Source organism: Bombina bombina, chromosome 3 (genome assembly GCF_027579735.1).
Source record: "Bombina bombina isolate aBomBom1 chromosome 3, aBomBom1.pri, whole genome shotgun sequence".
Taxonomy (NCBI): Eukaryota; Metazoa; Chordata; class Amphibia; order Anura; family Bombinatoridae; genus Bombina; species Bombina bombina.
The window spans coordinates 665,916,796-665,941,398 of record NC_069501.1 but is presented as its reverse complement, the minus strand read 5'-3'; the positions used below and the strand labels follow the sequence as shown (position 1 = coordinate 665,941,398).

Below are 24,603 nucleotides of genomic sequence, written 5' to 3'. Positions count from 1 at the left end.
CCCAAACAAGGTTACAACCTTCCTTCCTTAGCCGTAATTTATAAGTGGTGCAGTGAGATAGATGGCTGCTACTGGTCAGTTTAACCATAAATAACCCCTAAATGTCACAGTGTACATACACATACTGAAAATTACCTACTGTAAATAGGAAAGAACAAATAGGTCCCTTGTGCAATTTAACTACAAACCAAACAGCAGAGGAGACCTGTTTTCCACAAAAACTCTCACATATTGTTTTCACTACAGCAAGGAATTCAGGATACCTTTATGCAAATGTGTTCTTAGTTGCATACTTATTTATTTCCATATCCATTTTAAATAGTATTTAAAGCAGATTTAAAATTATAACAATAGATACAAGTGTGCAAAAAGCTATATAGTGACTTTTATTTCCATGACCTTAACCAAAATCCCTTGCTGCAGAGGAATGGTTCCATGTGTAGTATTTATGTAGCAAAACATGACTTGTCTGGACATAAAAATAAACAACTTAATAAATATATTTGTAACACTCTATTGTATTGTTGTACAACACAGCCCTCCTTTTTGATCAACATTTACCTGTGTAATTTTTTGTTATACATTATTTTGAAAAAAATCAAGGATTATTTTTTTAAGAGACAGTGGGCTCCAAAATATTCCCAGAAATATATGCTTGGAAACACACCATACATAATTTTTCCAGTAACAAGAAGTTTTAAATGATTCAGCAATGCCTTGTAAGCTACTAAATGCTGTTATAAACAGTATTAAAGATACATGAAAGTGAAAACTAAACTTTCATGATTCAGACAGATCACACAATTAAAAAAAAAATCTAATTTACTTCTATTATTTAATGTATTTCGATCTATTTGTATTATTTGTAGAAGAGCGTATCTAAGTACGCTTAGGAACATTTACTTGTCTTGGGAACTATAGGGCAGCAGTGTTTGTAACAATGATATACATTGTTGTGTTCTATTTGGCTGTATTGTTTGCATAAGTGATTGACATTGATACAAATATTGTATGACTGCTGCCATAAAATGTGCTTCAGAGCATACATAGGTATGCATTTGAACAAGGAATACCAAGGGAACAAAGTAATTTTGATAAAAGAAGTAAATTGGAAATGTTTATTTTTGTTTGTTTGTGTTTTGTTTTGCTTTTTGCACGCTCTAACAGAACCATGAAAGTTTAATTTTGGCTTTCCCTTTAACCTTAACAATTTTTGTCTCAAGTATATGTATATATATATATATATATATATATATATATATATATATATATGTATATATATATATATATATATATATATATATATATATATATATATATATATATGGGACAACATATTGGTAGGTAAATTGGTGATCAAATAAAATACTTTGAAAATACTTACTTAATCCATTTTGTAAGGAAGCTGAAGCTGCTTTTGATGAATGTGCCTTATTTGCTGGTGTTGGTAAAAATTCTAAAAATAAGAAATTGCATTAAAAAAAAATATAGAAAATTAAATTAATTGCCTAATCCCCATATTTTTTTCAACACCAGTACAGACCAACCACAAGCTGGTTTCTGTTTGTCATCACATCCTGCAGAAGTTGCATCACATCTCAAAATTACTGTCATATAGATGTTGGAGGAAGGTTGGAGAGTGAGGTGTCATGCTTTAGCTGCAAGCAGGAGTGTTTGTAGACAATCAAAGTTAGGGCTAGATTACAAGTAAAGTGCAAATTAACGCTTCTGCTTGAGCGTTAACTGCGCTAGAAGCAAGCATTTTGTGCTCGTTGGGTTGCGCTAATATTTAAAGTTAAACTGTTTTTGCTCTCGCAGTAACCAATGAGCTAAAAAATTCAAAGCAAGAATATTGCGTGCACGTTCAGGTATTCCCCCATAGGAGTCAAACACCGCGCAAACCCAAATGCAATTCTCATTTGCACTAACCCGACATGAAAATATGAATATTTCACATTCCAATGTTCTGCACATAGCAGAATATGGTTTTTTTTTATTCATAAATACATATTTCTATATTTCTCTGGCTACCGTGCACTTTGCTAATCAACTCTGAACTGTTACTTGTGCTGGACCTATTGCTCTCTTTATATATATATATATATATATATATATATATATATATGATGGTATATTGATACAATATAAATCTCTCTCTCTCTCTCTCTCTCTCTCTCTATATATATATATATATATATATATATATATATATATATATATATATTATATATAGTAAAACATATAGTGGTCGATTTATTATCGGCCGAATGCTGCCTTCTGCAGCCGTTTCCTCGAGAGCTTTAAGGCTCCTCGGAAACAGGAGTTAACAAGCAGCGGTCTTAACTCGTCCACCTCCTGAGGACATTAATCCGCCCAATCGTATATGATTGGGTTGATTGACACCCCCTGCTAGCGGCCGATTGGCCCCGAATCTGCAGGGGGTGGCATTGCACAAGCAGTTCAACAGAACTGCTTGTGCAATGTTAAATACAGACAGCGTATGCTGTCAGCATTCAGAGATATCGGGCGGACACTTATTAAATCGGCACCATAGACTGCACTCACTGGATTTGTAATTTTTTAAAATTTATTTTGTTATACCATAGTGACATTTTGGGATCCACAGACACAGGAAGGGGTCTGTGGATCTCGAAACGTCAATATGATATAGCAAAATATATCTATTTTTTCACAAATCCAGTGAGTGCAGTCTATATGTTTTACTACTGAAATGTAATCCTGACTAATGGTCGTTGACTACCAGGCAGTGAGAGTGCAGATACTCGTGGGATTATTATATATAGGTATAGATAAATACAGATATATAGGAATATCTATTTATATATACATAGAACATGATCTGATATGTGCAGAACATTGGAATGTGAACTATTTACAGTAAATATATAGTTAAAACCTTTATTAAAGGGACAGTCAACACCAGAATTTTTGTTGTTTTAAAAGATAGATAATCCCTTAATTACCAAATCCCCAGTTTTGCATAACTAACACAGTTATAATTATACACGTTTTGCCTCTGTAATTACTTTGTATCTAAGCCTCAGCAGACTGCCTCCTTATTTCAGTTCTTTTGACAGACTTGCATTTTAGCCAATCAGAGCTGTCTAGATGGTACATTCACGTGCATGAGCTCAATGTTATCTATATGAAACACATGAACTAATGCCCTCTGGTGGTGAAAAACTATCAAAATGCATTTAGATTAGAGGCGGCCTTCAAGGTCTAAGAAATTAGCATGTGAACCTCCTAGGTTTAGCTTTCAACTAAGAATACCAAGAGAACAAAGCAAAATGGGTGATAAAAGTAAATTGGAAAGTTGTTTAAAATTACATGCCCTATCTGAATCATGAAAGTTTTTTTGGACTTGACTGTCCCTTTAAATATGAATATTGAATAAATATGATTTTACATGTTTTCATTTACTTAAGTACACATGGCTCTTATATATGTATACATATGTATTTATGTGTTTATATGTGTATATATGTCTGCAAATACACATATACACATATAAATACATAAAAACATAAGTACCCCTTATCGCTTGGGAGCAAACGTTTGTGCTGCACTTGTAATCTAGCCCTTAACAGGCAAATGTTGACAACAAAACTAAATATAAAGAATGCAGTGGTGGTAAAGGAGCTCATTATCTACTACATATTCCTACCTTAATTTTTTAAAATAATTCTCCCATCTTTTCCTCTTTTTCTTTCTTTGCATAGAGAAATGATAATGTATAAAAAGGACATATCTGATATATGCAGGCAGTAACTCTGAGGTTTGGGTATGTCAGGGTAATGCATATGGGTGCCCTAGTTCTTCCCAGGAAATACCACTGGCTATAGTTCTGTCCTATATATATAACCTAATGGTGCTAAATACTCAATGTTAGATATAATCTATCTGTATTATTAAGTTTAAAAATTCATACATTTGGAAGTTCCAATGTACACAGTTAAAAAAGCAGATTGTAGGAAAGTCTTGTATTTAAGGAGGGTTTATTTAAAGGGACATTATACACTAGATTTTTCTTTGCATAAATGTTTTGTAGATGATCCATTTATATAGCCCATACAGCTTTTTGTTTAATTTTAATTTTATAGTTTTGATTATTTTTAAATAACATTGCTCTGTTTTTCAGACTATCCAAGCCCCAACATTTTAGAAGTACACTGATGTATACCTCCTCCAGCTTGCTCCTGTTTGTGTAAAGAGTCTTTTCATATGCAGAGGAAGGGGGAATGTCAGTTTTTTTTTTTTTTTGCTATACAATCCCTTTTAGTGGGTGTTCCAGCTAACATTTTCAACAGAGTTAAACTGGGAGGTTCAAGTACGTTTTATTCTGGATTTTTATATCAGTATCTGTGCATATTATTATTTATAGTAGTGTTTATTACATGCAGTTATATGAAAATTGGTGTATACTGTCCCTTTAAGATGTTAAGGTTTCTGCCAGAGATGTTAAAGGGACACTGTACCCAAAAATTTTCTTTTGTAATTCAGAAAGAACATGTAATTTTAAGCAACTTTCTAATTTACTCCTATTATCAATTTTTCTTTGTTCTCTTGCTATCTTTATTTGAAAAATAAGACATCTAAGCTTGTTTTGGGTTCAGTACTCTGGACAGCATTTTTTTTATTGGTGAATGAATTTATCCACCAATCAGCAAGGACAACCCAGGTTGTTCAACAAAAATGGGCCTGCATCTAAACTTACATTTTTTTATTTCAAATAAAGATACCAAGAGAATGAAGAACATTTGATAAAAGGATTAAATTAGAAAGTTGCTTAAAATGTCATGCTCAATCTGAATTGTGAAACAAAAAATTTGGGTACAGTGTCCCTTTAAGCTCTAAATATGTAAAGATTTTTTATTTTTTTTTGTGGTAATGCTTCTTATTGGTTAACTTTCTTATTTGATTATATTGCATTTTATTTGGGACTTACAATACTAACAGACATTGTGAGATTCTACATAACTGACTAGATGGATTTATTATTGCCTGCTTTTATTAACTATAGCGTAAGCCATAGTCTTGGCTATAGTAATTTAAAGATTAATAAGGGTTATGTAAAGTTGATATTGTTGCCTAAATGAGAGCATTTGACTACTTGCAACAAGCACTTTCAATTTTCTTACCGTTAAGGACCAGGGCTATAGCGTTTTTTTCTTGCCATTAAATGGACTTCCTAAAGATACCATTATTTTCATCATATCTTATCATTTACTATAAATTGTTTTATAAAACATGATAAAAAAATGGAAAACAAACACACTTTTTCTAACTTTGACCCTCAAAATCTGTTACATATCTACAACCACCAAAAAACACCCATGCTAAATAGTTACTAAATTTTGTTCTGAGTTTAGAAATTCCCAATGTTTATATGTTCTTTGCTTTTTTTGCAAGTTATAGGGCATTAAGTACAAGTAGCACTTTGCTATTCCCAAACTATTTTTTTTTTTTAAAATTAGCAGCAATAGTCACATTGTAACACTGATATATATATATATATGTATATTTTAGTAGACAACCCAAAGTATTGATTTAGGCCCATTTTGGTATATTTCATGCCACCATTTCTCCGCCAAATGCGATCAAATTAAAAACTTGTTATCTTTTTGACAAACTTTAGGTTTCACACTAAAATTATTTACAAACAGCTTGTACAATTATGGCACAAATGGTTGTAAATACTTCTCTGGGATCCCCTTTGTTCAGAAATAGCAGGCATATATGGCTTTGGCATTGCTTTTTGGTAATTAGAAGGCCGCTGTGCACCTCACTTTTATTATGCCCAGCAAGGAAGGGGTTAATTAGGGAGCTGGTAGGGTTAATTTTAGCTTTAGTGTAGAGATCAACCTCCCACCAGACACATCCCACCTCTGATCCCTCCCTAACCACCTAGAACAGCTCTCTTCCCTCCCCACCCCCATCTTAAGTACTTGCAGAAAGTCTGCCAGTAAATAAAAAAAACAAGATTTTTTTTTAAATATATATTTTCTGAGGGGTACTATCCCCCTTTACCTCCCAACCTCCCTGATCCCCCCAAATAGCTCTCTAACCCTCCCCCTTTACCTATTATCCGCCATGTTAGGTACTGGCAGCTGTCTGCCAGTACCCATTTTGCCATATATTTGTTTTTTTCTGTAGTGTAGCTGCCCCCCTCATTTCCTTACCCCCTCCCAAGTAACTTTATATGGCACTAAATGTAAAATATCCCCCTCTCCCTCCTTCATATTGCACTAAAGTGCAGACTTTCTGTAGTGTAGCGGTCCCCACCCGCCCCGCATGCCCCCTCCCGCCCCTTTCACACACCCTCCCGCCCCCTCCCACCTCCCCCAGCGATGTGCCGCCCACCTGCCTCCCTCCGATGCCTCCCACGCCACCAACGATCGGCACCAACGCTGGCCGATGCAGAGGGGCCACAGAGTACAATACCCTGAAAGCATCTGGAAGCGATCACGTGCTTGAAACCCCAGAGGACGTGCCATGCATGTCCTTGGTCCTTAACTGTATTTTTTTGTAGGACATGCCTGACACGTCCTCGGTCGCCAAGGGGTTAAAGTGTTGCAGCTTAATTTTTATTCAGGTGCTATAATTCATGGTATAATCCTATCGTTGAACCATTTTTTAAAATTCAATTTAAATCACGGTTGTTATGCACTCCAATTATGACACTGATAAATAACTTATTGAAATTTTATGCTTTGCTAATCTGTTTTTGACTGGAAATAACAATATATTAAAGGGACAGTTTACTCCAGATATTTTTTTATTGTTTAAAAAGATAGATAATCCCTTTATTACCCATTCCCTAGTTTTGCACAACCAACACGGTTATAGTAACATACTTTTTACCTTTGTGATTACCTTGTATCTAATCCTCTGCAGACTGCCCCTTAATTTCAGTTCTTTTGACAGATTTGCATTTTAGCCAATTAGTGTCCTCTCATACGTAACTCCACGGGCATGACTATAATGTTATCTATATGGAACACATGAACTAACATCCTCTAACTATGAAAAACTGTCAAATGCATTCAGATAAAAGGCGGCCTTCAAGGGCCTAGAAATTAGCATATGAGCCTACCTAGGTTTAGCTTTCAACTAAGAATACCAAGAGAACAAAGCAAATTTGATGATGAAAGTAAATTAGAAAGTTGTTTAAAATGACATGCCCTACATGAATCATGAAAATTCAATTTTGACTAGACTGTCCCTTTAAGAGCAAGACAATGAACCAGCACATGTTAGTAGCACAACCCTAGCTAATTTCATAAAGGAACAGAAGCCAAATTTTAACTGAACAGTGCAGATCAGGCCCGCCAGACCTCGCTGAATGCAGACAGCAATACGCTCTCCGTATTCAGCATTGCACCAGCAGCTCTTGTGAGCTGCTGGTGCAACGCCGCCCCCCTGCAGATTTGCGGCCAATCGGCCGCCATCAGGGGGTGTCAATCAACCCGATCGTACTCGATCGGGTTGAATTGCAGCAATCTCTGTCCGCATGCCCAGAGCAGGCGGAAAGGTTATGGAGCAGCGATCTTTAGACCGCTGCTTCATAACTGCTGTTTCAGCTCGCCAGAAACACGGGCCCTCAAGCTCCAGAGCTTGATAAATGGGCCCCTCTGTCTACAGATGTATCTATAAGACTGTTCATCTGATTCCCTTTCATACTAATTTGAGCAAAACCAGTCTCTGTAACCTGCAGTTTTATTTACTTACAGTAGATATATTAAAATAAGTTGCCAATATAGTTGTGCCCTGTTCTTCAGTTATAGCACTATGCAAAGCATTATCTTTTGGAATCTTCTCATTTGCTGCTTTAATTTTATATACACTGAAAGGAATGATAAGATTCCAAATTCAACACTTCCTTTTGTCTGCATTATTCATGGAAAATTTTTCTTAACTTCTAATTTAAATAGGCACTTTAGTATAAATGGTAAGAAAATGCCTATGTAGTGTTTTCTACCTAATTCACATACACCTAGATTACGAGTTTTGTGCTAAACAGGGTGCGAAACTAACACCAAAAAAATTGCGTTATATCACTCTTCATAGCGCTGCCATTAAGAGTTACTGAAAATCCTCCTTATTTGGCTGTTCAAATCAGCCAATAGGATTTCAGTAGCTCTCATCCTATTGGCTGTTTTGAACAGCCAATAGGATTTCAAAAGCTCTCATCCTATTGGCTGATTTAAATTTGAAGAATCAAATCAGCCAATAGGAATACAAGGTAAGTCATTTTGAAACGGCTACTTCAGTGTACGGCAGTGACCATATGAAGAGGATGCTCCGCGCAGGATGTGTTCCAGGATAGCTCTGCTCCACGCCGCTGGGATGAAGATAGAAGAGGTCCCCAAGATGGATAAAGGTGTCGCCGCCCAGATGAAGACTTCTCGCCGCCTGGATGAAGATGGATGTCCGGACTACAGGAAACGTGAGTAGATTTTATGGGGTTAGTGTTAGATTATTTTTTTTGGGTGGTTCTGTTTTTTAGATTAGGGCTTTGGGCAATTGTAAATGAGCTAAATGTCCTTTTAAGGGCAATGCCCATACAAATGGCTCTTTAGAGGCAATGGGTATTTTAGGATTTTTTAGAGTTAGTTTTGTTTAGTAATTTAGACTTAGTAATTTTTTTAAGGTAAAAGAGCTGTTTAACTTAGGGTAATGCCCTACAAAAGGCCCTTTTAAGGGCTATTGGTAGTCTATTGTAGGTTAGGGGATGTTTTTATTTTGGCGGGGGCTTTTTTATTTTTATAGGGCTATTAGATTAGGTGTAATTGTTTTTATTTTTGATAATTTTGTTTATTATTTTTTGCAATCTTAGAGTTTTTTCTTTTTTGTAATTTAGTGTTTATTATTTTTTGTAATTTTAGATTTTTTTGATTTTTTTTCATAGTGTTTTTTTACATTTTAAATTTAGGTTTTTGATCAGTAGTATTTTTTTTTCTTTTATTAGAATAGTTATGTTAGGTTAATTTATATTGTAATTTTAATTTAAAGTTAGGGAGGTATTAGGTTTAGGGGTTAATAGTTTTATTTAGTGTTTTGCGATGTGGGGGTGGTAGTTTAGGGGTTAATAGGTTTAGTTTAGTAGATAGGAGGTTTAGGGGTTAATACTTTATTATAGTGTTGGTGATGTGGGGGCCCGGTGGTTTAGTAGTTAATAGGTTTATTTAGGTGTCTGCGATGTCGGGGAGAGGCGGATTAGGGATTAACAAACAACTTTTATCAGTGTCGGCGATGTTGATGGGCGGTGGATTAGGGGTTAATAGGTTTATTTAATAATCACAATGTGGGTGGTTTAGGGGTTAGCAGGTAGTTTATGGGTGTTAGTGTACTTTGTAACAGTTTAGTTCTGAGTTTTGTGAAACATTTTTATTTTGCAAAATCCATAACTACTGGTCTCAGATGTCGGTATGGATCGTGTCGGTATAGGCTATAACGCAAGCATTTTAGCCGGACCGCACAACCTGTAATACGGCACTATGGAAAATACTCAAACGTAATTTTTTTGAGTGCAGAATGGACGTTGCGTTACAGGCTAAAATGCTTGCACTATAGCTATTCCGCTGCGACTCGTAATATGCGTTCCTGGCCATTCCAGCGTAATGGCCAATTTTTCAGCGTTAAAAGCCGTACCACAAATCTCGTAATTTAGCCGAATATGGGAAATTTCAATTATCACAGCCCTACTATAAGTGTGCCACTTGTAAATGATAGATGCTGTAGGCACCATAATTATTTTATATACTACTTTATTCTTATGTAATGTTGACCTGAAGAATATCCCTAATTCACAACAGTTTTATTAACAGAGTGAGCTCATGCAAGTTTTCCCTGTACTCTTCCTGACTGACGTTTGTGCCAATTGCAATTCATTGTGGGTGCAGAAATATGACCCTTGGATCTATCTGTTTGTAACCAGTATCAAAATGATTGATAAGTGTATTTGATAGGACAGTATAATCTTTAAATGATAAAACTTTGAGGTACAGATCTTACTGAAATACAGGGATTTAGTGGCAAAGAGCAAAGATAATAACCTCTAGAAACACATGGTTTTAGTTTCCTTTTTGTGTGCAATTTGCTAAACTGTTGTGACCGGCTGTTACCTTACTTGAGCATGCTTTGCTTGGGATATTATCAAGAAGGGAGGGTCACATAATGTTCCTCCAATCAACTGCTAAGAGTACTACAGTGACCAATAGAAACCTGCTTAGTTGTTCTAAGCATAAAATCAGCTGAAATGCCCCTATTTCCAGTCTCAGAAAAAAAAGGAAAATATTCAATATTCTGTTTTGAAAATGGAACTAGACAAGCGAACTAAAGAAGCATTTTTCTTAGAGTTTCCTAAAGCTATAAAAGGATGAGCTTTGTCATAGGAAGCCTGAAAATATCAATCTTTTTAAAACAAATAACAAATGATGTCCTTGTCTAGGGTAAATATGTTGTGAGTACAGTTTAGGCTTGTTCTGAAATTTCCTATTGGCAAATTAGAAAATTCAAAATAACTTGCTAACAGCTGAGATGTTGCTATGCAAAGAAGACATGTTGCTTTAAGTGGGACCAGATTTGTGTTTTCTCTTTTTATTTTTAGAAAAAACAAATATCCATTTTCCCACTTGTGATAGCCTCAATAATATAACAAAGTAACATTGTAGATGATGTTGAAAGAAGACAGAAGTCCATTGAGTTCAACTTATACAGATCTTACTTGATTTACAATAAAAGCTCAAATTGAGTTTAACTTAGTCCCATTAAAAAGGTGACCTATTTAACACAAGCAATCATATTCCTGAATTCTGTTTCTAGCCGGAAATCTATCTAAGCCATTTTTTTAAATGAACCTTAGATATTGACATTCACTACCTCCTTAGGCAATGAGCTCCACAATTTGATAGCTCTTACACATATATATATATTCTAGATTCAATACAAACAACTTTTTTTTAAATAAACTGTTCCTCCTAACTGGTCAAACTTTAACCCCTTAATGACTAGTGACGTACCTTGTATAACACTGGACGTTAAGTCCTTAAGGACCAGCACCCTACCCTGTATGATGCTGCTGTCCTGGGCCTCTCTCTGCTGTTAGTGGGGCAGTGCAGAAATAAAGTTGCAGAGTAACCGATGAAGAGAGAGACACTCTGTGTCCCTCTCTGCAGCGGGTAGCGGTGGTGTCGATTGTTGGTGGTGTAGGAGGGTTAGGAGGGAGGCAGGTGGGCAGCCCATTGCTGGAGGGGGAGGGAGGTGGGGGAACAGATGGGACTTCTACACTTCAGCAAAAATGAATGCTAAGAGCAGGAGTGAGGGTGAAGGAGGGAGGGGGAATAGAGGTGGGGGGTCCTAGAGTGGAAAGGGGTAAGGGAGGGTAGGGGAAGCAATCTTGAAGGAGGAGGTGGGGTAAATGAGGGGGGCAGCTACACTTAAATAAAAAAGAAATAATTATAGAAAACTGGGTGCTGGCTGACAGCTGCCAGTATTTAAGATGGCATAAATTAGGGGTAAAGAGCTTTTTGGGAGAGATTAGGAAAGTTGGAAGGTAAGGGGGTAATCATACACTGAAAAAGTAATAATAATAAAAAAATGTTTAAAAAAAAAAAAAAAAAAAGGTCTAAAACTGCATACTGGCAGAGTGTCTGACAGTACCTAAAAGGGGGTGACCAGTGGGGGGTGAGGGAGGAAAGAGAGCTGTTTGAGAAGGATCGTGTAGGGATTAACGTGAAATGCTTGTGCAATCCCATCTCCTGCTCACCGGCAGCCAGTCAGCCGCAAGCAGGGGGTGTTAATCATCTAATTTCAGTCCGCCACCTAAAAGGTGGCAGAGAAGTTAAGGAGCAGCGGGCATACAATGGGCGTAGAATACAGCATCCGCTGCTTAATAAATCTACCCTTACAAGTAGAGAGCAAATATATTAGTATTACTGTGTGCTTACATCACTCTATAAAAATAAATAGTGAGGGGGCGGAGCCGACACCCGGGAGGAATGGCCGCACTATAGATGAGCTCTGATGTTCACCTTCCTAAAAACCTACATATTAGGGCTATTCCACTGACCATGTAGAAATGGTCTGAGGTCAAACTCCCCAGAGAAGCATGTACCGCTTAGTCACAACGACTGCACTCTAGATGTGGCCGGCAAACCTCGATCCTACTTTGGGGCCTACTATGCTGCCGCCATTTTGAAGCCCTGACAGGCTGTAGATAGACTGTAAGTGAATGGGAAGGATCAGCGCAGCTCAGGAGAAAAGACACAGAGACACGGACGCCGCATATAGCACCTGCCTTGAGCCATAGGAGGACAGTCTTGGCCGCCTAACATAGGACCATTCCCTGTTTTCCCCACAACGCAACACCCGGAGAATTGTTATGTAACATAAACGTGACAAAGAGAGAACACATCAGCGCCGGAGGTGCAAAGAATTCCCCCGCACCTAAGTATTGAAGAGTTATCTCACAGCTTGACCGCCTGATCTGCTCTTCACATCCCGGCAGCGGACACAGATTATAGCACTTACCCCGGAGGATTCTCACCCGCTCTTACACCACCTCAAGAAGCCGCTTCAGATGCGGCTAGGCTCACAACTCAGTGACCGGATACCCTTAGCTCACCGCAGACCATCTCCTTGTAAGTAACCGCAGCCTAGTCTGCTGGGGACATATACATCTTACTTACACTTAAATGTGAGCATACATATTTGGGGGGAACATAGGATTAAACGAGCCATAACTGCAATTGTTTTTGGCTTGGCGCCATTTGAAAAGATTCTCTCTCTGTATAGTGGCGCGAAAATGCCATCTTTAGTCCCCATATAGCACAGTACTGTTCTTTATTAAACCGGCTCTCCTCACAGTTTCTCATGGCCTGGGACAGTAAAGATTGCAATACAGATTAAATGAAGGGCTTTGCTTGAGTGTAGGTCCTTATCTGTCAAGGCAAGGAAAACTGCTATTAATCTGCCAATTACTCAATCATTAAGGACTAACCACGTGGAACTTTGCCCGGTGCACTTGTCAACAGATATACTGTGCAGCAATTGCTCTCTGCTTACCAACTCTTAGCCACTAACTTAGAAGAGGTAGAGATCCTAGAGGGAAATAACCAACTACCCTTGGCAGGGAATACCATCTGAAGTCACGGTTCCCTTTGGAGCTCCTGCAACCACTTAATTTTCTCTACACCTGTCATAATCTCTAGAGACTGTGTACCACTCTAGCCACTTGTTGTATACTAGAGGATTTACCATCTTAATAAAGTCTCCTCGCAGTAACCTTTCATAAACTATACACAGCCTGCATCCTTGCCCTCTTAGACGCCCCCTCTCCCCCCTTTCCCGCGTCCACCCCCAGGACGCGGGTCATATCCTCACTCCTTTTGCCGGTCTCGCCCAGAGGTGGCATAGCCCCAGGAGAGCGGGAGTCACTCATCTATACTGCTGACTAGCAGTGGATTACTGGGCTTTCCCATCTATACATTGGCATAAGAAAATGATGGGCTAGGGCGCCTTGCCTGGGAGGAGCGGGGGTGGCGTCTCCCCTAATTTCATCTAAATCTGGTTCAGCGGCCTCAAACTCATATCATTAAATACAACTTCCTAGTTAATCTAGGAACTGCTCACCTACAATATGGCTCAATCTATCAAAAGAAAACCAAAACACCAAGAAAATCCTAAGAGGACTCTCACTGATCATTTCCACAGTAAAAATTTCTCAGACCCTGACCTCTCAGGGGACGACTCTAGAGACTCTGCGACTCCAGTCACGGATAATACCAGGTCTGAGGTATCCCGCAAAGATAAAACAACACTATCTCAGTCAACCTTCTTAGAATCTATTAGAATCTTAACTGATAAGATGGATACTCACTACTCATCCTTAAGGCAAGAACTCCGCCAATCTGTTGGCGAACTGAAAAGAGAGATCTCTTCCCTGGGTGAGAGAACTGAAATCCTTGAGAGAAAGCACGAGGATCTCGCAACTGACCACGCCAACCTTTTGGCTTACTCTCAGTCATTGGCAGAGCAAATGTCTGATCTCGAATCTAAACTAGCAGACAACGAAGATAGATCTCGTCGCAACAATCTCAGGATCCGTGGCATCCCAGAAGATGTCCCTACATCAGACCTCCAACAATATTTGACTACTCTGTTTAAGGTTATTCTGGACTCTTCCACAGATCAGGACCTCCTGATGGACAGAGCACACAGATCCACACGCCCCCGTAATTCAGTATTTGACACTCCCAGAGATGTCATTGTACGTCTACATTATTACACCGCTAAGGAAAGAATCATGAGAGCCTCCTTCACCAATAGACCCCTCAAGGAACCATACAACAAATTGCAGATCTTCCCAGATTTATCCCCATACACTTTGAACAAGAGGAGGACTTTCCATCAGTTCACCCTAGCCCTCAGACAAAACAAGATTAAATACAGATGGGGATTCCTGTCAAGTTACACATGCAGTATCAAGGTTCCTCCCATACAGTCTCTTCTATTGAACAAGGTATGAAGCTCCTCACCACTTGGGAACTCACTGGTTCTCCTGGTCTACCTCCCAGGAAAAAGGGAAAAACAGGTGATCTGAACCCCTCAGCTTCAGAGTGGCACTCCAGGGTTCCCACTCCACCACCCTAAGTCTTAGGCCTCTCCTGAGATTCTCTTCAGAGTTATCCTCTACACTGATCGCCTTTTGCCTGGTTCTTTGAGAGAACATTTCTTCCAGAAACCCTTCTAGCCTACTCTTCAAAGGATATCCCAGAGGGGGGAGTGCACATACGGGTAAACATCTTACTCTTCTCTCACTCCCTCATCCTTGATCCACTTAGTAGGACCCTTGCTCTGGATATTCGGCGGACAGGTAAGCCTAGAGCCCACATACGGGTACATACCTTACTCTATTTTTGGCTCACGGCTTCCTATTTGCCTACATTATTGAGATAAAGGTTTACTGTGACAAATTTATAGACCACAAGTTTATTTATATGTTGTTGAATATCAGAAATGTTATTTACTTTTTATTGGTTTCTGCTATTAAGTTACTGCATTTAGCCTCTGTTTTGTGCTAAAGAAAATTCTAGGTTCAATGTATACAGGCCTGATACAGACATTTTTTATGTAATGTTATGTACCTTATCGCACCCTCTTTATCTTAACCACAACTTTTCTCCACAAAGGGCCTAGTTCATCCTTCCCCTAATGATATCTGCTCTTTATTGCCCTCTTTCACCAGTATATTTATATCAACTAGGAAGCCCTGTTAGAGCATATGCTCTAAATCAGATGTTCAGGCCACTGAGATTATATTTACTTTCTGTTACATGTTAGCAATACCATTCTCAAACTATTTTCTAGAATATTTCTTCCAGAAACCCCTTTCTCCCACTCCTTAGAGGATACCTTGGGAGGGGGAGAGCACATACGGGTACACATCTTACTCTCCTCTCACTCCCTCTCCCTAGATCCTCCCAGTAGGACCCTTGTTTTGGACATCAAACGTACAGACCAGCTTAAAGCCCACATACGGGTACACACCTTACTCTATTCTTGGCTCTTTTCTTCCTATTTTTCTACATTATTTAGATAAAGGTTTATTATGACAAGTTTATAGATTACTAGTTTAACCGTATGCTGTTGAGTATCCGAAATGTTTATTTACTCTGTTGGTTTTTATTATTAAGCTACTGCATTTAGTCTCTGCTTTGTACTAAAGGAAATCACAGGTTCAATGTATACAGGTCTGATACAGGCATTGTTTATGTAATATTATGTCCTTTATTACACTCTCTTCATCTTAACCACAACTATTCTCCACGAAGGGCCTAGTTCCTTTCTCTCCTAACGCTATTTGCTCTTTGCTGTCCCCTCTCACCAGTATACTTTTATTAACTAAGAAGCTATGTCAGAACTTATGCTCTAGACTAGATGTCCAGACCACTGGGATCATTTTACCCTCTTACATGGTATCAATACCATCCTCAAACTTTTATCTCCATGCACCCACCTTTCCCGATACCTCCATCAACCTTCATATTCATACCCCACCTAGTTCCTTTCTACTCTTCTTACCCCCTTTATCTTCCAATCTCTCATTATCTATATTGACTCCTACCTCTCATCCCAGGTTAGCCTCTATACAAATATCTACCTATCCAGCCCTCAGTATGTCGCATTTTACTGTCCCCTCCTGAACCACTTCATCCACCTATCCATATAGAATTGGGGGGCCCCGCCCTGCCACCTCCCTGGCTTTCCATGACCCCCTTCTACTTTTTACTTACACTCCGTCGTTGTCCCTACTCTCCTATGTGAGTTTGCATTTCTTTCTTACATTATTCCTCTGTTCATTTTCACATATATCCACCACTGAATATACACTCTAGACTCCGCCCCCTCCTCCCCCCAACCCCCTCCCTCAGTCCTTTTCCTCTATCCCTTCATTTTACAATCTACTCAATTCACGACCTTTTAATATATCTCCATATTCCCATCCCATCCATACCCCTTTCCTTACTTTAAACAAAGCGGCTCTGGCCCGCTGTCCTCCTTTCCCCGGAAAATATTTCTCAGTAAGTGAAGTCAACTCCAGCTCCCTTTCCTCATAATTGGTACTCATCTAAACCCTTTGGACTCTACTCTACCCTCCCTTTTTTTTTTTCTTTTCTCCCCCCCCTCCTTTTTACCCATCACCACCACTCACACAACATAATCTCATTATATCATGAAAGACCTACATCTTTTAACCCTCAATGTGCAGGGATTAAACTCCCCCACCAGACGCAGCCTTCTATTCAACTATTTACGCAAAATCAGCGTGGACATTGCCTTCATTCAAGGGACACATTGGACCTCCGAGCATAGCAAACGATACACTTCCAAACATTACCCGACACTTATTGACGCCACATTTCAATCGAAATCTAGAGGGGTCGCTATTTATATAGGCAAAAATGTCCATTATGATCAGATTCATATCGAATCAGATCCTCAAGCACGCTACATTATTGCTGTTTGTAGAATAAACGCCCACCTAGTGACTCTCCTTAACATTTATGCACCGAACAGCAAGCAAGTTAACTTCCTCAGAACTCTACTTAAGTCTATAGCCTTTATACAGCAGGGAGATCTCATATTGGGAGGTGACTTTAATCTCATATGGAATGTCCACATGGACAGACAGGGACTTCCACTCTCTAGAAAAGATAGGGCAACTCATTCCCTTTCCTCAGCCTTCCAATCACTAATAGCGCTACATGACTTATATGACATCTGGCGTGCTCTGCACCCACAGGATAAGGAATTCACCTTCTACTCATTTCCACATAGATCACACACTGGCATAGATTACTTTTTTGTACACGCTAAATTCCTTGACAATGTTCACTCTGCGACCATCTCCTCCATCTCGTGGTCCGACCATAATTCACTTCACATACACATAGGCTCCTATACTCATCCACCTCCTTTCACATGGCGCCTACAAGACTTAACTCTTACAGACCCACACCTCAAGACTGCTTTACAGAAAATAATCACAGATTACATTTCCCTTAACGATAACGACCAGACCTCAGCCCAAAACTGGTGGGCTGCCTTGAAGGCAGTGGTGAGAGGCCACCTAATCCAATTTGAATGGGAGGCATGCGCAAACAGTAGAGTCACCTTGTCCTCTTTGAATATTCAGCTTCGCCAACTTAAAGCAGACATCTCTCACACATACTCCTCCTCTATCAATGACAAAATTCTTGAGACAACGAAACAAATCCAAACTCTTGAACTCAAGAAAACTCAATCCATGTTAGAGAAGTATGAAATAATTTATTACCACTTTGGCAACAAAGCTTCTACGCTTTTAGCCAACAAACTTAAAAATCGTACAGCTCAAGCCAGAATTATGTCTATACGAACCCCCCTAGGGACACAGGTCACTGCCCCCCACGAGATTGGTAACGTCTTTAGGCAATACTACTCTGACCTCTACAATATTGAGTCCAATCTTGAATCCTCGGCCTGTTCAGTTCAGCATATGTCTGAGTTTCTTAGATCCCTTGCCCTCCCCTCACTATCTCCCGAGGATTCCTCCTCTCTGCTGTCCCCATTCACCACTCAAGAAATCTCTAAAATTATACGCAACCTAAAATTAGGAAAAGCACCTGGCCCAGATGGCTTCACAGCTAGGTTTTACAAAACTTTCTTGCCTCAGATTGCTCCTCTCCTCAGTAAGTTCTTTCAAGAGGTGTTTTCAGGAACCCCTTTTGCAGCTGAATTTTTAGAAGCTGTTATAGTGACCATCTTAAAGCCTAGTAAACCTCCTGACCTCTGCAGCAGCTATCGGCCGATTTCACTGATTAACACCGACACAAAAATATATGCCAAACTCCTTGCAAGTAGGGTCTCCAGAGTGATCCCCTCCCTCATAGCGACTGATCAGGTCGGATTTATCCCGAATAGGGAAGGCGTTGATGCAACCAGGCGGATACTAGATGTCCTCCATTTGGCAGATTGTCGGGGGGTCCCCTTTCGGGCCCTGTCATTAGACGCAGAAAAAGCGTTCGACAGGGTCAGATGGGAGTTCTTGTGGGAAGCCATGACCATCTTTGGCTTTCCTGCCGCTTTCATGGGGGCAGTCCGATCCCTCTATGATCACCCAATGGCCACTGTTCATGGAGTAGGGTTCCAATCTCCCAAATTTACCATTGCTAATGGTACCAGACAGGGGTGTCCCCTCTCCCCACTACTGTTTGCCCTCACCATAGAGCCCCTTGCTCAAGCGATCAGAATAGACCCCCAGACTATGGGATTGACCATAGGACCACATGTTCATAAAATTTCCCTTTATGCAGATGACATTACCCTCTTTCTCACTTCACCTCACACTTCTCTTCCTGCAGTTTTCGCTATCCTGGTGAAATTTGGACTACTTTGTTTCTATAAACTTAATGTAACCAAAACTGAGGCCCTCCTAATTAACATCCCTTCACAAACGCTCTCTATCCTGCAGCCCACTTATCATTTTCAATGGAAATCTTCCTCGCTCAAGATCCTAGGAGTTCACCTCAGCCCAGACCCTATGACCACTATATCGCAGAATTATACAGATAGACTCCCGGAATTCAGGAAGCTTCTTGATTCGTGGGAGTTTCGGGAGATTTCTTGGACAGGCCGCATTGCCGCGATAAAGATGTCCTTCCTCCCCAAGATTACCTATCTATTTAGATCTATCCCTTACAACATCCCGAGAGCACTCCTTAATAGATTCCAAAGTCTACTCACCTCTTATGTGTGGAGAGATCGCCGACCCAGAACATCGGGCCGCACTCTCGAAAGACCGCTTTTGCAGGGAGGCCTTGCTCTCCCAAATATGATCTCATATTACAATGCTGCAAGACTCTCATACATTCTCCGATGGAATGATCCTGAGAGACATCTTAGTTGGTATTCTCTAGAGGCCTCCCTGTTGCCTTCAGGTATAACCCTTCCTGACATAATTTGGATTCCCCCCCATCATACACGAGATGTTGATGAATTGCTCCCTATTTTTAGACATACACTCCGATTCTGGGACCAGATCAGACACCACCCAGACATATCCCCTCACCCCTCCCCCGCCATGACGATTCCTGCTGTTCTTTTTTGTCTCCCAGACTCTCACCTTGATTTGTGGCCGCAGGCGCACACATTACAAACTTCCGACCTCTATGAAGAGGACAAGTGGCTCCCGCACTCAGTAATGTGCGCCAAATTCCGTCTCCCACCCAAGTTGCATTTCGAGGGATTCCGCCTGAGCACTCGTTTGCGCACATGGGGTTATCCCAAACAAGCACTACGCCCACTAACCATTTGGGAGAGAGCGTGGCGGGGAGCTCATGCTCTCCGACACCTGCTATCCCTTCATTACAATATACTTATTAATCCGACTCCCTCACATAAAATCTCGCAACACCAGGCTTGGGAGAGAGAAATCGGTCTCACTCTTAATCTAGAGGATTGGCACGCCAGAATCAAAATAACCAAAAAGATCCTCCATTGTGCCACATTGTGGGAACTGCACTATAAGATCTTGGTTCGCTGGCACCTAGTGCCAACTATTCTACATAAGATCTATCCCTCACAATCTCTGGAGTATTGGAGAGGCTGTAAGATGCTTGGTACCCAGCTCCACATATGGTGGACATGCCCAGTAATTCAACCCATGTGGAGAAAAGTATTTGCACTTCTTCGGACACTTGGTCTTGTCCCCCCATTCACCCCTGAAATCACCCTCTTACACATGCAGATGCCCAACCTCACCCCCTCTGGAGAAGCACTCACGATATATGTCCTCATGGCCACTAAGTTGACCCTGGCAAGGGCTTGGAGAGAGGAGAAGCCACCGACTCTTTCCCAGGTAATTGCATGTACGCACTACATAGGCCAGATGGAACAATACTCGTATAGAGTGCTTGACAACACTAATGCTTTTCACGAAATCTGGCTGCCATGGATTACAAAGTTCCCTGACTGGTCCTCAAGCTCTCAGACCCCACCATAGAACTACCAATCATTATACACTCCCTCTTCCCACTCCCCTTTCCCCCCCTTTTTTTGTTTTTGTTTTTTTTTCTCTTCTCTTCTCTCTCTCCTCTCCCTCTTTCTTGCATGTCCGCCTTTTATGAATCTCAGTACCCCATATTTGAACGAAATTGAGTACCACCCTCTTCTTAAAACACAGACTCTATATCAATACCAAAACCCACGCATATAACACTTTGCTTCCAGAAAAGAGACTCATTTAATAAATAGACCTGCTCTCACTCTTACTTCCACTTTTCATTACGCATTCCAGCATAAAAGTGTTTAATTTCACATGTTTTGTTGTATATTACATTGACATATTTATGTGCCTACAATTCTGTATCTGCAGGCAATGTCACTGTTCAATAAGCTGTCTCAATAAAAAAATTTAAAAAAATAAATAAATAAATAAATAAATAAATAGTGATTTTTTTTTTTTTTTGCATTTAAGGGAAAGTAATATGTTATTGTATGAGCAAAATTCTGTTGTGCGCTAACATCTGGATGTTGGATAGCTCAAGTATGCTAAACTTCTCAAATTATAGACTCTTCTTAAAGACTCTACTGTTCAGGGATGCATATAATATACACTAAAATGTTCCTATCTTAGTTACTCTCCTCCTTTAGTTATCCCCTTGAACCCCCTTAGGATGTAAGCCTACAAGCCTAGCTGCTTTGTAGATCACCTTAATAAGAGCTGATTCACAACAGTGAAACTCCTAGCTGGGACCTCTATCCCTTTGTCTCCCATAATTGTTACCTTGCATATTAGACCCATGTTTTTAGAATCTGTTGGTGCTCTACAAATAACTAATAATAATAATAATAATAACAACAAAAACATGTATGGGAGTGCGTCAACTCATGTTGGCTATCACTCAAGCTGAAGATGTGCTAAACCTCCAGTCAAGTAGTAGAGTCATTTGCTTATTTTTATACTATGGCTTTGTATTGAAATATAAGTTAAAAACACTACACAAATACATATATAAACAAATATACATACTGTATGTATACACACATTCACATAGATATGTACACAAATGTACAAATTAGGCTTGTGCATTTGTTTTGGTAAAAATGTGAATAAATACCAAAAACACAGATATAATCATTTTGTTTTCACCAATGCACCAATTAAATTTAAAGGGACATAATACCCATATGCTAAATCACGTGAAAGGGATGCAGCATAACTTAACATTAACATCTCTATGTAAAAAAAGAAGATATTTTACCTCAAAGTTTCTTCAGCTCAGAAGAGTAAGAGCTTTGTGAACAGTTAACCTTTAGCTATGGTCCATAAACATAATTTATGTTTACCTGATAAATTAATTTCCTTCATTGTGATGAGAGTCCACAATCAATTACTCCAGGAAATTACTCTTGTCTACCACTAGGAAGAGGCAAAGATTTCCAAACCCCAAGAGCCCTATAAAACCCCTCCCTAACTCACACATACCTTAGTCTAAGGTATAGCCAAGCAAAGTGAGGTAAGAAAAAGGAATAAGAGACATAAAAGGAGCAGGCAAAAAAGATGTGCCAAAAAAGAAATTAACCCTAGAAAACATGGGGTGCAGTCTTTTGGGCTCTCCGTACCAAGAAATAAATTAATTTATCAGGTAAACATAAATTATATTCTCTTTTGTACTGGTGGACTTCAGGTACACCATAATCCTTTTCTCCTGGGAACTAATACCCAAGCTATGGAGTCCACAAGTAATAACATAAAGGGAGGGATTATTAACATATCAAAAAAAATATGTTAGATAAATCAAAAAGCAAAAATCTAACTGAGACAACTGCCTGAAGAATCTTCCTAAAAAACAAAAAGAAAAAAAGGGGGAGCGCCTAAAAAAGTCAGCTATAAAATATAAGTGTTCAGAGTTCCAATGTTATAATAAAATGTATATCACATACACATATGTTAAAATTCAGTTTTAAATTTATTGAAACATATATTATATAACAATCAAATGTAATGTTAATAAACCACTGGTGGTTCCTATCAATGAGATCTAAAAAAAGGCTAACCAAAGATGGCTTTACTAATCATCTTATAGCTATCTATACAAATGTGACCTCTAAAAGATATATTCTCCTATACACAGTTTGAATGCCTAGTTGGTCTTATCTAAGTCTAAGTGCACAAATATGAAAATTTCCCTTATATTAACTAAATTTAATACTGATATTTATGGTATGAGGCAATCTAGCCTATATGAGTGCAGAGAATGTTCCTTTAGTAATCAATCCGATATTTATGGTAAAGTAAACAGGAAAAACTCAGTCCCGAGTTAATGGCCAATATTTAGGGAAAGCTCAGTCCAAAGTTAATGGCAAGTGTTGGACTGTTAGTACCCGTTATCTTTTGAAATATTCTGGTAAAATGTAGATGCCAAAGAATGTGAGAATAAATCTTTTAGTATTGATCTTTACAGCCCAGGCCTGAAACATTTGACTCACTGGAATATGAAGAAAACTTCCTCTTCAAAGCTCTTACCTTCTGCAGCTCCTTACCAGACTCACAGCGTCTACCTTTGTCTGTACAAATGCTGTCCTCATGAGCTCTGGTCACGTGATAGTGGACTGATGCAATAATTAAACTGAGTGCATTTACAAATAATACAAGGATAAAATACTCATACTTTCTTCTTTTCTAAGTCTAAAGTGCAGTGTTTATTTTCTTTCTTCATAATACTTGGTGCTCAAATTTTGTGTATTTTTATTTGTGTCTATTAATAAACTAATCCAGTCTACTTTCCTTGCTCCCACTTTGGCTCTAGAAATTATATTTTTCAAATTTTAATTGTAAATTATTGGCTTGTAAATCATAATCCTCCATTTTGGAACATTTTTTCAGAATTCTTAAAAATTTATTTCTTGGGATATTTTCCTTCCACTTTTTGTAATGACAACTAGCATTATGGAAATAATTATTGTAATCAACATTTTTGAAATGGGTCTTACTAGTTATGTTGGATCCTATTACATTGAGATCCAAATCTAAAAAAATAATGTGGGTGCTGCTCGCTTCAAATGTAAAATCTAGGCCAAATTTGGTATCTTTTAAATCTTCTATAAAATATTCCACCAAATCTCTGTCTCCCTTCCATATTATAAAAATGTTCATCGATAAAACGGCGATAGAGCACCATGTTTGCCTCTCATATGGAGCCCTTAATTAAAATATCTTCCAGGTAACCCATTACAAGATTAGCATAACTAGGGGCAAACTTGGTGCCCATTGCTATCCCTTGGATCTGTAAATAAAATTGGTCATTAAATAAAAAAGAATTGTTTGTTTAAATAAACCTAATGCAATTTAGTAGGAAGTCCATTTGTTCAACCGCCATGTTATTTTTCTTTTTTAAGTGATAATTAATAGCTTCTAAACCTAAACTGTGTTTTATACTGGTGTATAAGGAACATACGTAACAAGTTATTAAAAGATAATTTTCCTTCCATTTATTTTTTTCTAGAGTTCTTAATAGATCCGTTGAGTCCCTTAAATAGGAGGGTAAACCAGTTACATAATTCTGGAGAAGGATATCTATGTACTCTGATAAATTTGAGGTTCATTATTGAATGCCTGAAATTATTGGCCTGTCAGGGGGATTTATTAGGGATTTATGGATTTTTGGGAGGTAGTAAAACACAGGGGTTCTAGGGTGTTTCTCCACTAGGTAATTTAGTTCACCTCCATTCAGTATTCCTTTTTGATAGGCAATATTAAGTAGATTTCCCTTTTCTCTTTTTTGTTTATATAATGGGTTCATGTTGATCTTTTTATGTGTGTTCTTATCATCAAGGATTCTATTTGCTTCTTTTAAATAATCTCCAGAGTTTAAAATTACAATACCCCCCCCCTTATCCGCTTGTTTAATGGCCAGGTCCTTATTTTTTAGTGCTTTTAAGGTATCATTTTTTACTTTTGTTAGATTATATTTTTTATGTTTATCAATATTCAAACCATCAATGTCTTTTTTTTATCATCTTTTCAAACATTTC

The 24,603-nt window shown here is 38.8% G+C and overlaps 1 protein-coding gene across 1 annotated transcript in view; it reads right to left on the bottom strand.

The window, feature by feature from the left end:
• Positions 1-24,603, bottom strand: part of SSC4D (scavenger receptor cysteine rich family member with 4 domains) — a 210,066-nt gene that overhangs the window by 143,207 nt on the left and 42,256 nt on the right. The window contains exon 3 of the mRNA XM_053705411.1: positions 1,385-1,456. Within this exon, the coding sequence (XP_053561386.1) occupies positions 1,385-1,456 (72 nt within the window). The remainder of the gene's footprint in view (positions 1-1,384; positions 1,457-24,603) is intronic.